This window comes from Chelonoidis abingdonii, chromosome 2 (assembly GCF_003597395.2).
Source record: "Chelonoidis abingdonii isolate Lonesome George chromosome 2, CheloAbing_2.0, whole genome shotgun sequence".
NCBI lineage: Eukaryota > Metazoa > Chordata > Testudines > Testudinidae > Chelonoidis > Chelonoidis abingdonii.
In genome coordinates this window covers 119824206-119840545 of record NC_133770.1, presented here as the reverse complement: position 1 = coordinate 119840545, position 16340 = coordinate 119824206, and the positions used below count along the sequence as shown (strand labels likewise).

Sequence of the window (16340 nt, the reverse complement as noted above, 5' to 3'; positions counted from 1 at the left end):
TATGTTTTCAGAGGGCAGATATGAGGATATACTGCAAAACTCATTACCTGTTATACCGGAATGATAATCTTATTAACCTTGCTTTCTACTTTTTAATTTTATTGTGCACCCTGTATAACTCTTACCATATCAAAAATAATTGCTTGGCGAACACATGATGTCAGAGGTCTGATACAACATTTATCTTCACAAGTGAGGAGACTGATAACTTGCGAGTTGCATAACTGCATGCAAGGGATCAGATAGCGCCTCACAAGAGAAGGAGAGTGAAGATCATTGTCAGCCGATAATATATAAGACAAGATGCAGGCATGTGTGTTTGTACTTTGGATTGAAAATCAGTCTTGCAAAACTGTTGTGAAAATTGACCACTGTTTGTCAAAATATGCTTGTTTGTCCATTGATGATGATAATCGCCTCCCCCCTCCCTGTTTTACTCACACATTAACTATTACTTGCTTAAGGTGAACAAAATGTTCAAGGCTGATGTTTCCAGCCCCCCCCCCCCTCTCTCTCTCTCTGCTTGTAGAGAGAGAGTCCTAAGCTTCTGGTTGCCCTGGCCTTCTTATAAGGCCTGGTTAGTCTATTTCGGGCATGGCCCCAGCTGCAGCCACTTCCCCCAGTCAGCCAGGGCTTTGCTTCCTTCCCCAGACCCAGCCCTCTCCTAGGCTGTTTTAAGCCCCGCAGGGCAGGGGCGGGTAACCACCCCACTACAGTGGTGCAGTGACCCCCATATACCTGGCAACAACACAATTCTCACAAATCAGCCTACTGAGCCAATGCTGTGAGGTGCTGCCACCTCTGAGGCTGCAGCACCACAACCACGGTGAGGAGCCAAGCCACACCAGCCCTGCAGGGCAGAAGCAGCCACTATGGTACACACGGTGTACTAACTTAGTACTTATTACATTATTGTGTATTATATAGTGTGGGTAAGAAATATTTAGTAAATCAGACATTTTCTTGCATTGACTCTATTAACTGGGTCGCAACAGAGCTTCAAAGTTTACAAATGGGTCATGAATCTAAAAATGCTGAGAAGCGCTGCTCTAGATTCTTCTTAAAGGAACTTTTGGCTGGGTACGGGAAATTTCCATACTAATAAGGTGAGCACTCCGAGCCCCATCTGCTCCGTGATACTTGCACCACCTGTCTTGTAGGAATCCCACCATTATATGCGATACTGGCAGGTGATCTGGCCCTTTTTCTGGAAAACACAAGGCTATGGATTTTGAAGCGTTGCGAGCCCTTGGAATGATACTCTGAGCATCACCATTTTGGGACCTCTCTATGCTTCTCATGATAGAAATTGAAGGCAGTTGAAAAAATTTAGCTGAGCTGTTGCCATTCATGCAGCTGGCCACCAGAGGCCTCTGTCCATCTAGCTGAGCAGGCAGCACTCTGGGGAAAGTGTCTCCTTTTCCTGCACTGTGCCAAGGCAGCATTTGTTTTTTTTTGTTTGTTTTTTGTTTTTTGTTGTTGGTGTTTTTTTTTTGTTTTTTGTTTTTTGTTTTTTTTGCAGGCTGGAACCCATACCTGCCTAGCCTCAGGTCCTGTCCACTTAGACAGATTGGAGACTGTTCCTACTGCAGCCTGGGAATAGTGGTGGGAGGATGTAAATACAAATTTGGAAAAATATTTATTTTGTGTCAGGTCTTCAATGTGTTGCACTGATGGGATCATCCAGGAGGAGAAGCCTACGCTTTTCTCCTGCCTGTCGTAGGCAGATAGGTGGAGCCTGCCTCGAGAGAGGATAGCACTAGGCTGGAGTTTTCCCTGGATGAAGGGGAGCATGCTGATGTTGGAGGGGACGGTGAGAATGTAGAGGATCAGATACTGAAAGGATATTATGCCAGTGGTTAGAGTGAATGAAATCCTTCTCTGGAGGAAGTGGCCATCAGCCCCATTTTTGTAAGCATTTTCTGATCGTTTCAGGTTAAAGTTTTACCCTGGTACCTGTTGCACAGAAATGGAGAGAGGGATGTTAGGAAGACTTTTCCATTGCGTATTCAGAAGTCAGAAGTCCTGCCCAAAGAACACGGAATATGTATTGCTTTAAATTGCATTTGTGGGGGAGAAGTCCCATGATGTTTGAGCTCTGGGGATTAGCAATCCTGAGCCCAGCTGCCCTTGTTATCCCCCTCTGCCTCATTCTTCAAGGTTTTGTACTACATGTAGACTTAAGATATATTTACACTTAAAACACTACAATGCCATAGCTGCACTGCATTAGTGCTTCTGTGTAGACATTATCGTGCTAGGAGGGGTTTCCCATTGCTGTAGTTAATCTACCTCCCTGCAAGGTCAACAGGGAGGTAGACAGGTCAACAGAAGAATTCTTCCCTTGACCTAGCGCTGTCGACTCCGGGGTTAGGTCAGCAGAGCTACATCTCTCAGAGTTTGGATGTTTCACACCTCTGCGAGATGTAGCTATGCCAAAGTAAGTTTTCAGTGTAGACAAACCCCTATTTTCTAAGTGACAGGTTTCAGTGGTAGCCATGTTAGTCTGTATCAGCGAAAAAACCAAGGAGTCATTGTGGCACCTTAGAGACTAACAAATTTATTTGGGCATAAGCTTTTGTGGGCTAGAACCCACTTCATCAGATATATGAAGTAAAAAGTATAGAAGCAGGTATAAATACATGAAAGGATGGGGGTTGCTTTACCAAGTGTTAAGTCAGTCTAATGAGATAAATCAATTAGCAGGATACCAAGGGAGAAGAAATCTCTTTTGAAGTGGTAAGAGAATGGCCCATTACAGACAGTTGACAAGAAGGTGTGAGTAACAGTAGGGAGTAATTAGTTTTGGGGAAATTAAGTTTATGTTTTGTAATGACCCAACCACTCCCAGTCTTTGATGGAGTTAAGCTTTACCAAGAAGCTGGATGAGATGAAATATAAACATTTTGACCTGCCTTTTTCATCAAAATTTTGAATTTTTCTCGACCAGCTCTGATTTCATCTGACTACTCATGTCTCTCTTTCTTATTCCTTTGTACCACTTCGTTCTTTCTGTCAGGCTTCACTTTTGTCTTGTACAAAGTTCAGTGCTTTGTGATAGTAAATGACAATAAACAGCTGGGGAGGGACTCCTCACTTTTCCTTTTTTCTGTTAGGAAGGAGGGTTTATAAATTATAATGGTTTATTAATCTTTTGGATGCCTCTATTTTTGTGCAGTCTAGATCTTGCCTGTAAATGTCTTTCATATGAGCTGCTGACAAGCAGATTTGTGTTGCACTTGAAAACCCCCCCATCCCAGCTTCTGGAAGGAAGAATAGATTATTTTTCTCACTTCTCCTTCTGCTTTTCACCAAAATTACATTTTCCCCACAGAACTTCATTGCTGCTGTGACTGGGAGGTCCTACAGCCTTTCAGTCCTACAGCCTTTGCATTTAGGGGAATTTCTCCCCTGTAAATAACTCCAGTACCTACATCTGGTGCTTCTACTCATAGTTCCTTTTTTCCCCGCCAGATGCAGCAGAAATTTGAAACTAACGTGATTTTTTTGACACATTCACTTCTGCCCACGTTTCTGAATAACAGCAAAAAATCACTGCTTATATTTACCATAAATATTAAGTGTTCTGATCTGCTGCTGTTTGGCAAAGCTCTGACCTGCAGCAGAGGATTTGCAAGGGTTTTTATGCAGACTCAAGAAGACAGCAGTGCATAAGTTTACACTCTTCACATTTGTAAGATTTTTAAATGAAAGCTTAAATTGTACAGAAAATGATGGGTTAGGCCCCTGTGCTTACTGGGGAAAGTTCCCAGTTTACCAGTGGGAGTAGCCAGATGGGTTTTCAAGCCCTGCTTATTATTTACATGGCACCAACTGCAGTCTAGGTTCTATACAGACAAGTATGAAAAGTACTTCCTCCATAAAATTTGCGGTCCTCTAATTTGCCAGACATGATCAAAAGTGTGTCTAGTTCTGTCAATCTAGGGAGCAAAACTGAAACAACCATTCCTGGGTAGCAATGCAGATAGGGTTGCCAGGTGTCCAGTTTTCAGCTGGAATGCCAGGTTGAAAAGGGACCCTGGCAGCTCCAGTAAGCATCACTGACTGGGTTGTTAAAAGTCTGGTTGGCAGTGCAGCAGGGCTAAGGCAGGCTCTCTACCTGCCATGGCTTCACGTGGCTCCCAGAAGCAGTGGCATGTTCCCCCTCTGGCTCCTAGGTGGAGGTGTGGCCAGGTGATTCTGCACTCTGCCTCATCTGCAGGTGCCATCCCCGCAGTTCCCATTGGCTGAGAGCGGCCAATGGGAGTTGCAGGGGTGGTGCGTAGGAGCTGGAGGGGGGACATGCTGCTGTTTCTGGGAGCTGCTTGAAGTAAGCATCACACGGAGCCTGCACCCCTGACTCCCTCCCATGCCCCAGCCCTAAGCTCCCTCAGCCCCACCCCAGAGTCTGCACCCCCCAGCCAGAGCCCTCACACCCCTCCCATGCCCCATCTCCTGCCCCAGCCCTGATCCCCCTCCCACCTTCTGAAGCCCTCGATACCAACTCAGACCCCTCTCCTGCACTCAAAGCCCCTCATCCCCAGCCCCACCCCAGAGTCTGCACCCCCAGCCAGAGCCCTTACCACCCCTCAGCCCTGCCCCATCCCAGAGTCCCCTCCCACACTCCAAACCCCCCTCTGGAGCCCCCTCCTGCACTTCAAATCCATCATCCCTGACCTCACACCAAAGCCCAGCTGGACCCCACACCCTCACCCCCCTGCCACAGACTGGAGCCCCCTTCCGCACCCCTAGGCCAGAGGCCCCCCCCCCCAAACTCCCTGCCTCAGCCTTGAGCCCTCTCCCGTACCACGATCCTTGGCTCCACCCCCCAGCCTAGAGCCCCCTCCTGCACCCCAAACCCCTCATCTCTGGCCCCACCCCAGAGACCACACCCACAGCTCTGGAGCTCTCACTGCATCCCAACCCACTGCCTCAGCCCAGATCCTTCTCCCACATCCTGAACTCCTCATTTCTGGCCGCACCCTAGAGCCCACACTCCTAGCCAGAGCCCAAACCCTCTCCTGCACCTGAACTCCCAGTGAAAAAGAGCAAGTGTGTGAGGGTGGGGATAGCGAGTGACAGAGTGAGGGGGAATGGAGTGAGGGGGCAGGGCAAGGTTGTTCGGTTTTGTGGAGTTGAAAGTTGGCAGAATGTAACCAGTTATAATTGTATACTACGTGATGTGTACTTTCGATAAATTCATATTTGTGTGTGTATGCTATGGTTAAATAAAAGCCTTCCTGGCCTTTAGTACAGTGCATTTTAAATTATGTAAGCTAGAAACTAACACAGTATTTCAATTGTAAGTTTGGATGTGATCACCTTGGGAGTAGGTCTCTAACTACCAGAAGCCCTTAGGAAAGGGGCTTTTCAAAAGTGTTTAGTGGTGCCATAACTTCAGTGGATGTATTACCATACATTTCCATGCAAGTCAAATTTGTTAAGCCAAAATTTAGCACTTTCTAGACTCACACCTTAAATTTTACTGTGTGGCTAAAACTCCACACACAAAAAAGAATAGGAAGTAAACATTCCTCCAGATATGTGTGGTAGTTTCAGTTTGTTTTACTAAGGTTTCTGTGAAATTACACAATCCTGGAATAAAATACTTTGGTTTGTGTTTGGCTTTTTATCTTAGATTTCAAACAGAATTTCAGCAGGTATTTATACAAGCTGTAAAGACTGCTTGGGGCAGGCAGGCAGATAAGTATTGAAAATGTTGGGTATTTGTTGTATGACCACTGCATTGAGAAGCTTTGTGCCTGGAGGAGATTCTCTTACTAATAATTCAAAGAATTTGGTACTTGAGCTATGTCAGTTCTGCTGAGCATTATGTAACTGCAGGTTCTGAATGTGCGGGACTATCGTTCGACAGACATTTGCTAGCAGTCTCCAGGACAAAACTGCTTTTAAGACCAAATTTCTTCCTTGCAGCTGAACGGGATTTTTCCTGTATGCTGCAATACCCTAACATAAATGGAGACCAGTGGTTTCAAATCTATGTGCAAAATACACTAATGCACATCGATGAGCAGCAGCAGAATGCTGTAAGACAAACTTTTTGTTTCCATCACTGAGAAATCCTGATGCTGTTTGAAAGGGTTTGATTCTTTCTTTGCAAAGAAAGGTTTCAGCCTTCAGGAAGAAAAGCTTCAGATGTAAAGATAAGGAAAAATGGTTGAAGTGAGTACTCTGTATATGTTAGTTACATTTGTTTTGTATTAATATATTTATACTGGTTAGTTAAGAGTTTTTTATGGCTTGAAAAGAATCCATTACTATCTCTCCCTCAGTCACCTTGCATGTTAGTAGTAGTGAATTTGTATCTGTTTAATCAAATCAAAACTCTTGTCAGCATAGAGATCATTCTTGGTTATTACTATTAAAGAAAAACAAATTTGCCTATCTTTCACTAGTGGCTTATGTTTTAATATATGTATTTAATTTTTTAATAGCATGTGAATATTTTAAATTGATAATGTATATGTGTGTTTTAAGAATCTAGGGGCACTTGGTTGCAGACATTTATAGTAATATTTTTAGCTTGGTAGCTTATTCTGTGTTTTTGTTTTTGTTTTTCAATTAAAATCAAACAGCCTCCTAACCACATACTCTAGGACAGGGGTCGGCAACGTATGGCATGCATGCCAAAGATGGCACGCGAGCCGATTTTTAATGGCACGCTGCTGCCTGCCGGGGTCCTGCTCAGCTCGCTGCCGAACCCCGGCAGTGGGCTGAGCCAGACCCCGGCAGGCAGCAGCATGCCTTTAAAAATGCTGCCTGACCCAGCCCGCTCTTCTCCACCCCACACCTACCGCTCTCTCTGGCGGGGGCAAGGAGCAGAAGCAAGCTTGGTCCTGCCAGCTGCTGCTGTATGGCAGGCTCTGCCAGCAGCCAAGCTTCCCCCTCCCCTGCCTCTTCCCTCAGCATGCTGCATCGAGCCCCGCCTCCTCTCCCTCCCTGCCGCCGATGGCCCTTGCAAGGGAGGGGAGAAGAGCAGCCCCAGCACCCTTGCTGCTCAGACCAGTAAGGAGGTGGGGAAGGGAGGCAGGAGCGGGGCCTTGAGGAAGGAGAGTAGGAGCAGGGCATATCTCTCCAGCCCCCTGCCATGAGCTGCTCAGGGCAGGGGGCTGGGAGCACCCCCCTGAACCCATCCCATCCCCGGCAGCCAGAATCCCAGACTGGCAGCGGGCTGAGCGGGGCCGGCAGCTGGGACCCTGGCTGGCAGGAGCCAGTGGACGGAACCCCAGACAGACAGCACGCTGAGCAGCTCGGTCCGCCTCTGGTGAACAGAACCCCAGGCCAGCAGCGGGCTGAGCAGGCCGGCGGCTTAAGATCAGTATTTTAATTTAATTTTAAATAAAGCTGCTTAAACATTTTGAAAACCTTGTTTACTTTACCTACAACAATAGTTTAGTTATATTATATATAGACTTACAGAGAGAAACCTAAAAAACGTTTAAAATGTATTACCGGCACACAAAACCTTAAAGTGAATAAATGAAGACTCGGCACACCATTTCTGAAAGGTTGCCGACCCCTGCTCTAGGATGAGCATCCTTTCAGTCTACATTAGATACATATCATAGAAGCATCATGTCTTCCTTTTGTGACATTTCATTTAATAACTGTCTTAACGTATAAAAATGTAGGCTTGTTTTACTCACTAGGACTTTACCTTACTTTTTTCTTAACCCATTCTACATAGGTGGCAACACATGTCAGCAGGCCATGCATGGTATCCTATGTGTGGGTGCATGTTTCCCATAGTGCAATGTAATGTAAAAGAACACCCTCACACCTCCCAGAAGAGCTTTCTTAAATGGAACCTGCACACTGCGTTGAGAGATCCATCTGCTTTAGAGTGCTCCAGAGAGACTGAAAGAGATATTGAACGCACTTGTAATGCTAGTGGATTTTTATTTATTCTGTTTGTGGATTGCTTATATGTTGCAATGCTGAAGAAATAAGCAGGTGAAGAAGAGGGTAGGGAAATCATCACTGGAACAGAACTAAGTAAAATTATAAATACAGTATTGGTGTCAATGAGGATTGGGAGTTGTCTGATAGTTGTAGAGTCTTACCTGTATAGCCAAGACACCTACCATCAATACCATGCTATAGCTTAGCTGCTTTGCTTATCAAAGGTTTATGATTAAATTGTTGAGTGAACTGTCTTCCCTCACAAGAGACTTGTATTATACAGCTCATTGTAAACAAGGGGATCAGTGCGATGTAATTTGCATATTGGGTCTGGTTGGAGACTGGATGGAAGATAAACTCAGTGTGCTCATTTGTACAAGAACAGAATGAACAAGAAAATGTTCCAGCAAAACAGAGAAATGTAGAGAGAATGCTGCAGCATTTTTGTCTGCATCTCTTACCCTTTATGTTGTAGCATTTATTTTGTTACTCTGAAAAGCACAGAAGATATTTTGAACAGGGAATATAAAAAGTTCTCTTTGCTTTCTTGCAGATGAACTGCTATGGCAGGAGGTTAAGGCGGACAGGACCTGAACAGCTGAACAGTAGAAATGACTTGGTTTCTCCACCCCAGCATTCCAGGGTGAATGGCTGGTCTTTACCACTCCATACCTTTCAGATTGTTGCTCTGCTGTTTTACACGTACCTGGCCATTGTAGGGTTTGGGATCTACATACCTTTGCTTCCACATGGATGGAAGTATGCTGCCTATGCTGTATCCTTTTTTTAAGAAAAAAAATTTCCTCCACTTCCAAGACATGCTCTGCATAGGTTCTGGGTTAACATTGCATATACACTGCTTATGCTATAAATAAGAGTTAGAGCATTAGAGGAGTGAATTACGTTTCCTCAATTGTATATTTAACCACACTAAGTGAGGGTGGTTTCGTTATAGTTGTTTTTATATAAAAAATTCACTTCCTGCAAAAGACCATATTTTAAAAAAAATAAACTGTCTTTGCCAACTAATATTGGATATGACCCAAAGTCAGTGTGAGTCTATCCATTGGCTTCAGTGAGCTTTGGATCAGGCCATTGGTGTGAGCCTTGTTCTAAACTATGAGCTGTTCAGCAGTCAGGTGCGGGGGTGGGGTATAGATTCTTCATGGCTTTGAAGGACTCTTTGGTGTATTGATAAACATTCCCAATCATACATCTCGCTTCAGCCCAGAGTTACCTACCTTCCACAGAAATTTCGTGTTCCGTCACTTTTTTTTTTTATTTTTGGAAAATTATTTACATTGGACATAAAGCACCATACAGCTATTTACCGCAAATGAATAATTGGCTAATGTGATCCTTGGTTGTATAAAGAGGTGAGTAGTGAGTACGGAGTAGGAACAGGGAGCTAATTTTACCTCCATGGACAGCATTGGTGAGACAGATGCATGCTTCCCAACATTCCAGTGGCTTAAGGGGATGGATCTTGCCCCAGGGAGGATGGGATAGGAGGCCCAAGGGAAAGAGTTGCAGAGCAAGTCCACCCCATGAGTCGTCGGGCATTTGATTTTTAAACTGAAGTGTTTTGAATCAGACCAGTCACTATGGGGAGGTGGCACTAGGGGTGCCACCTCTCATTCCTTCTTCTGCAGCCCTAGGATCTGCACAGGTTAGAGATGGGTGAATTTCTGATAGTTTTTGGTTCACTGGCAATTCCAAACTTTTTTTTTTTAAAAAGTTAGCTTTGGGTTGGCCCGAAATCAAAATATTTAAAAAAAAAAAAAAAAAAAAGATTCAGCAATCAAAAAGCTGAAAGATTTGTTGTGTGTCAAACAAGCATTTAGTTGGAAACAAGGCATTTTGTTTTTATTTCAGGCATTTTTTAACTTTAAAGGAAATTTCTAAACAAAATGTTGCTTAGAGACAAAAAGTCAAAGTTTCATTACAAACACATCAAAAAGAAACACTTTGAATTTTGGGGGGAGGGAAGGGCATTTTTTCGGGGGCTTTATTGACCAGAATAATCCCGCACAGTGTTTTGTCACCAAATCTGCATTCTTTTTTTTTCCTCCACCAAAAAGAGATGATTTTTTTGGTTGACAGTTGTGACCAGCTTTGGCACACATCTCAACTCGGGAATGTTCTAAGCATTTGCTGTGTCATAGGTAAAGATGTGATTTGGTCACAGATTCCAGATGACTTCTTTGGCTTCAGCCCTCCATGACGGGGCTTGGGCTTCAATCCCACTGTGACTGTACCCTGACTGTACATTTTTATCATGACTTCTCTGTGAATTTTGCCTAATTTTACCGTGACACAAGTGTATCCATCATCATAGGTGAGGAAGGGGAGGGGAGTTCTGGCTGCTCCCTTCTAGGGCAGTGGGAGCACTACCAAGAGCAGAATAAGTGCTTGACTTAGGGTATGTCTACACTACGAAATTAGGTCAAATTTATAGAAGTTGTTTTTTTAGAAATCATTTTTATACAGTCGATTTGTGTGTGTCCCCACACAAAATGCTTAAAGTTCACTAAGTTGGCGGACTGAGTCCACAGTACCGAGGCCAGCATCGACTTCTGGAGCGTTGCGCTGTGGGTAGCTATCTCATAGTTCCCGCAGTCTTCGCTGCTCATTGGAATTCTGGGTTGAGATCCCAATGCCTGATGGGGCAAAAACAGTGTCACGAGTGGTTCTGGGTACATATTGTCAGGCCCCCCTCTCCCTCCATGAAAGCAACGGCAGACAATCGTTTTGCGCCTTTTTTTCCTGGGTTACCTGAGCAGTTGCCATACCACAGCAAGTGTGGAGCCTGCTCAGCTCACCATCACCGTACGTCTCCTGGGTGCTGGCAGACGTGGGACTGCATTGCCACACAGCAGCAGCTCATTGCCTTTTGGCAGCAGATGGTGCATTATGATTGATAGCCATCGTCGTCATACTCCTGGGTGCTCTTTTAGCTGACCTCGGTAAGGTCAGTCAGGGCGCCTGGGCGGACATGGGAGTGACTCAGCCAGGTCATTCCCATCTTTTGCTGAGCATCCAGGAGATGATGATGGCTAGCAGTAATACTGTACCATCTGCTGCCAGCCTAAGATGTAAAAGATAGATGGAGTGGATCAAAACAAGAAATTGACCCGGCAATGTGCACATCATGCTGATGAGCTCTGCATGGTCACCTCTGCTCGCCATGCTGTCCAAATGGGAAATGAAATTCAAAAGTTCGCGGGCCTTTTCCTGTCTACCTGGCCAATGCATCTGAGTAAAGAGCGCTGTCCAGAGCGGTTACAATGGAGCACTCTGAGATAGCTCCTGGAGGCCAATATCGTCGAATTGCGTCCACACTACCCCAAATTAGATCCGGCAGGCCAATTTCAGCGCTAATCCCCTTGTCGGAGGTGGAGTAAAGAAATCTATTTCAAGAGCCTATTAAGTCGGAAAAGAAAGTCTTAATCATGTGGATGGGTCCAGGCTTAAATAGAGGTAACACTGCTAAATTTGACCTAAAGTCATAGTGTAGACCAGGCCTGACTCTGCCTGAGCCTGGGGAAGTGCCTAGCTAATTTCTTCCCTGGCCCAGCCACCCAGGAACGCTCAAGGGAAAGCGAAAAAAAGAAGCTGAGAAACAGCAACTAGTTACTGCACTCTGACTTTCTGTCCCAAAGCAGACTAACGCACCCTGAGGCCACGTCTACACTACGCGATAATATCGAATTAGCTAAAATCGGTTTCATAAAACTGATACTATAAATTCGATTTCACGCGGCCACACTAGGCACAGTAATTCGGCGTTGTGCGTCCATGGTCCAAGGCTAGTGTCGATTTCTGAAGCGTTGCATTGTGGGTAGCTATTCCGTAGCTATCCCATAGTTCCCGCAGTCTCCCCTGCCCCTTGGAATTCTGGGTTGAATCTTGTTGGGTGTGGTTCTTTGGTTAAATGTCATCAGTCATTCCTTCCTCCGGGAAACAACAGTTGCAATCCTTTCACGCCGTTTTTCCCTGGATTGCCCTGGGCAGACGCCATAGACGGCAAACCATGAGGGCCCATTCAGCTTTTTTTTTTTCCAGCACCGTATGTGTACTGGATGCCGCGGACAGAGGGATACTCCAGCGCTACACAGCAGCTTCATTTGCTTTTGCTGATAGCAGAGAGTGTACCAGCTGTTCTGTACCGTCTACTGCCGAGTAAACTGGCAATGAGATGACGGGTATTCTCTCCCCCTCTGTACTGTCCACTGCTATCATGAGTGCCCCTGGCTGAGATCGGCCGGGGCACAAAAGCAAATTGGGAATGACTCCCGAGTCAATCCCTCCTTTATGGTTTCTAAAATAGAGTTCAGTCCTGCCTAGAATAAGGGGCAAGTGTACTAGAGGACCAGTGTATCAGAGCACAGCTGCTCCCTGTCATATTCACAGGGGGTGCCCCTGCAACAAACCCACCCGTTGCTTCCCTCTCCCCAACCTTCCTGGGCGTACCATGGCAGTGCCCCCCCCATTTGTATCATGAGTTATTAAAGAATGCAGGAATAAGAACAGAGACTTGTTAGTGAGATAAAATGAGGGAGGCAGCCTCCCGGGGCATGACAGTCCAGGCAGGACAATAAGCGGTGCGGGGAGAGGAGCCCAGGATGCTGCTGCTATGACAGCTCAGGCAGTACAGATCTTTTCTTTACCAGGAAAGGGAGGGGGCTGATTGAAGCTCAGCCCCAGTTGCTATGAGGAAAACAGTTACCAGCCGTTCTGTACCATCTACTGGGATAACTGGGAGTCATTCCCATTTTTACCCAGGCGCCCCCGGCCAGCCTCACCTAGGCCAGCCAGGAGCACTCCTGGGCTGATGGCGATGATGGATATCAGTCATATTGTACCGTCTACCACCGGGGAGGGGAGAGGAGCAGATACTGTCTTCACGGCTGCAGCATCGCATCTCCAGCAGCATTCAGTAATACATAGCATGACATTGAAAGAAGTCAGAAATGATTTCTTTCCCTTTTCTTTCACGTGGTGGGCCGGGGGAAGAAACTGAGGACTATTCCCTGAACCACACCAGACACTGTGTTTGAACCTACAGACATTGGAGGCAGCCAAGAATGCAAATACTTTTCAGAGGACTGCTGTGGACTTGGGATAGCTGGAGTCCTCAGTACCCCTCCTCCCTCCTATGAGCGTCATTTGATTCTTTGGCTTTCCGTTACACTTGTATGCAGCACTCTGTAGCTGGAGATTTTTTTCAAACGCTTTGGCATTTCGTCTTCTGTAACGGAGTTTGATAGAACAGATTTGTCTCCCATAAGCGATCAGATCAGTATCTCCCGTACGGTCCATGCTGGAGCTCTTTTTGGGGATTTGGGACTGCATCGCCACCCGTGCTCATCGAGCTCCACGCTGGGCAACAAGGAATGTAATTCAAAAGTTCGCGGGGCTTTTCCTGTTTACCTGCCCGCTGCATCCGAGTTCAGATTGCTGTCCAGAGCGGTCAGTGGTGCACTGTGGGATACCGCCCGGAGGCCAATAACGTCGATTTCCGTCCACACTAACCCTAATCCGATATTTTATATCGATTTTAGCGCTACTCCTCTCGTCTGGGAGGAGTACAGAAATCGATATAAAGAGCGTTGTAGTGTGGATGGGTACAGCGTTAAATCGATTTAACGCTGTTTAAATCGATTTAAACGCGTAGTGTAGACCAGGCCTGAGATGCCCAGGTATCACATGCTAGCAGAGTAAGCAGTGTGCTCCAACCCTTCTCCCTTCCCTTATGACCCTGGGATGCCCTCTGTGCTAGGGGCTGGAGGGAGAGAGAGGTGTAGGAGCACACTATGCTGTTTCCACACCTGCTGAGAAATCCCCAGCCAGGGACTTAAGGGTAGTTTCCACTCCCTTTCGAGCAGCTTAAGGCTATGTGCACACTACAGCTTAAGTCAGTCCAAGTGATGTTGCTGAGGGGTGTGAATAAGCCATGCCCGGAGCAATGTAAGTTACACCATCCTAAGCATCAGTGTGGACAGCACCATATCTGCAGAGGAGCTTCTTCCGCCGAAATAGCTACTGCCGCTCACGGGAGCCAAAGTAATTAAGTCGACTGGGGGAGCTCTCTCCCGTTGGCTCACAGCGTCTGCGCTTGCAGCCACAGCACTCTAAGCTCTGAAGTGTAGCCAGGGCCTGAGTGTTCCAGAAAGAGTGGAACAGGGAAGTAAATCTGCTCCCAAGTACAAACTGTAGCCCCCTTGGTCTTTGAGAAATCTTATGTTTGAGCCTCAGGCTGAAAAGACTGATTTCCCCGCCCCCCCTCCACCTTGGTCTAATGCAAAAGAGACTTGGGGCACAACTCTGTGGTGTACTGCTCACTTGCAGTGCTTCTTGAATGAAGGGCATCCTGCACATTGCAGAATCAAAACTCAACTCAGCAGTAGTACTGCTCAGAGTGGACAGCAAACTTACAAAATGCTAGCGTTTTTATAGTGAGCTTTTGAGTAACATGTAGCAGCTTCTAATCGGATGACTTTACACGGTGCTTGCTCTTCATTAAATCGTGAGTCAGGGTCTTGAGTTCTATAGTACCTTCAAACAGGGACATTTGAAACTGGTTTGAAATTCCTGTGACTGAGATGGGGGTGTGAGGGAGGAGTTAACAATGTTATGACAGGGAAAGCATCAATACACCAGTAATTTATGTACTGTTTATATACTAAACATAGATTGTTGCTAGGAAGTGATATGATGTCATTACAGTTTTCTTATAACAGCATGATAACTCTTATAGTAAGGGATAAAATATGTGTGTAGTCAAATGTTGTGTTTATAATGGAAAACAGTGCATTAGTGGTGCCGTTTATCTCCTCTACTAGTCAAAATCAGATTTTACACTGGAAACGCAATATAATCTTACAACAAAGATTTTTTTTGTTTTTTCCTACTTCATAGGAAATAGCTGTTAAATTCAATTTGCATACCATGTTCACATGTTTGAAAAGAATAAGAGCCTGGCTGAAGTCCACTCTGCCGATGTCCTTACTGGTTCTTGCTAGTGCTGTCATTGCCCGGGGGAGGGTCCTTGGAACAGAGCAACTGAGGGCTTTTTTTGGTGGTGGTAGTTTGTTGTTAAGGAAACTGATATTCTTGCATATTAGAGAGTGGATTTTAAGGCTTGTTTGGGGAAAAGGGAGGGTTACTGCCCTGAGGTTCAGGTGGGTGTTTCCTGAAAGATCAGAAAAATAAGTGACTATTGGGGGAGTCTAAGAATCCTTGGAATTTTTATTTCTCATATAGAGAAAGTTCCCCTTGCCTTTTAATAAGTGTAAGAGAAGTGTATTTCTGCCTTCCTTTCTCCTCTGCCTTCCCTTTACTTCGATAAACTGCAGCTTTTTTTTTAATCCCGATTTGACTAGAATTGGGAGTCATTCCTTCTCTGAAAGACTTCCCAAGGTAAGGCACTTTCATGGTAATATAGGACTAAGGAAGCAGTTGGTTGCTAAGTCCCAATTACATGGGCAGAGGTGAGAGAGACTGTCTGAAGGTGTTTTTCCCCCTCTAAAGATGAATCTTTCTCTTGTGCAGATGATCTATTGGCTGGATTTAGTTCGTCTAGATCTTATGAGGAAGGGGTTACACTAAGCACATGGACATCACATTTTCAATGTGTTTTGATCAAATTATGCTTTTTATTTCAGATAGTAATAACTAAAAAATTTACAGCATATCTGTAGAACAAACTGAGAGAGATCATACAGATCTCTTTAAAGACCACAATCAAATTAAAACCGATATGCAGATTTTTATAGGACCCTCTCCAGTACAATAGTTTAAGATAATGTTGTTCTGCATCAGTTTGGAGGCTCTGCATCATGAATACAGCACTGCCACCTTTGGCTTTTAGACTTTAAGGAGGAGCTGATCAAGATAATCCTCTTATGGCCCTGTCAATATCATTAACAGCTTTAAATGTGAAAGTTGAACCTTTCTTAACCATAGAAGAAGCTTCTGGTTTCCCAATATATAGAAATTTTTAGAGGGGCATGTAGACGGAGTGGCTTCTTAGAACTTTAATTTTTTGCAATCTAATAAGAACTAATAAGAATCTAAACTTGTATTTTAGAAACAAGTTCAAAACTAAAAGAAGGCTGATTTTAAGTGTCATCATGTTGTTACGTTTCCTGATGAGGTCCAGGAAATGCAAACTAGGACATAAAGATTTCATACTTCTAATGGAAGAAATGCCAAATATTGGTGCCAAATTTTGGGAAATAATGGAAGATAAAATTTATATTTTTAGTTTTTGACAGTGAAGTAAGAAATGTTTTCGCTTCAAACTGAATTGGTTTATTTGCACTTGTGGAAGAAAGTGGTAGGTCAGATGAGGAGTTCAAACTTATTAAAATAACCTTTTTGCCCTCCTTTATGTCTGAATAAAAAATAATCTT

The 16340-nt window shown here is 44.9% G+C and overlaps 1 protein-coding gene across 2 annotated transcripts in view; it reads left to right on the top strand.

The window, feature by feature from the left end:
* Window positions 1-16340, top strand: part of LOC116816388 (palmitoyltransferase ZDHHC11-like) — a 103282-nt gene that overhangs the window by 32497 nt on the left and 54445 nt on the right. For both annotated transcript variants that reach the window (XM_032765564.2, XM_032765563.2), the window contains exon 2: window positions 8477-8698. In XM_032765564.2, coding sequence (XP_032621455.1) covers window positions 8477-8698 — 222 coding nt within the window. The remainder of the gene's footprint in view (window positions 1-8476; window positions 8699-16340) is intronic.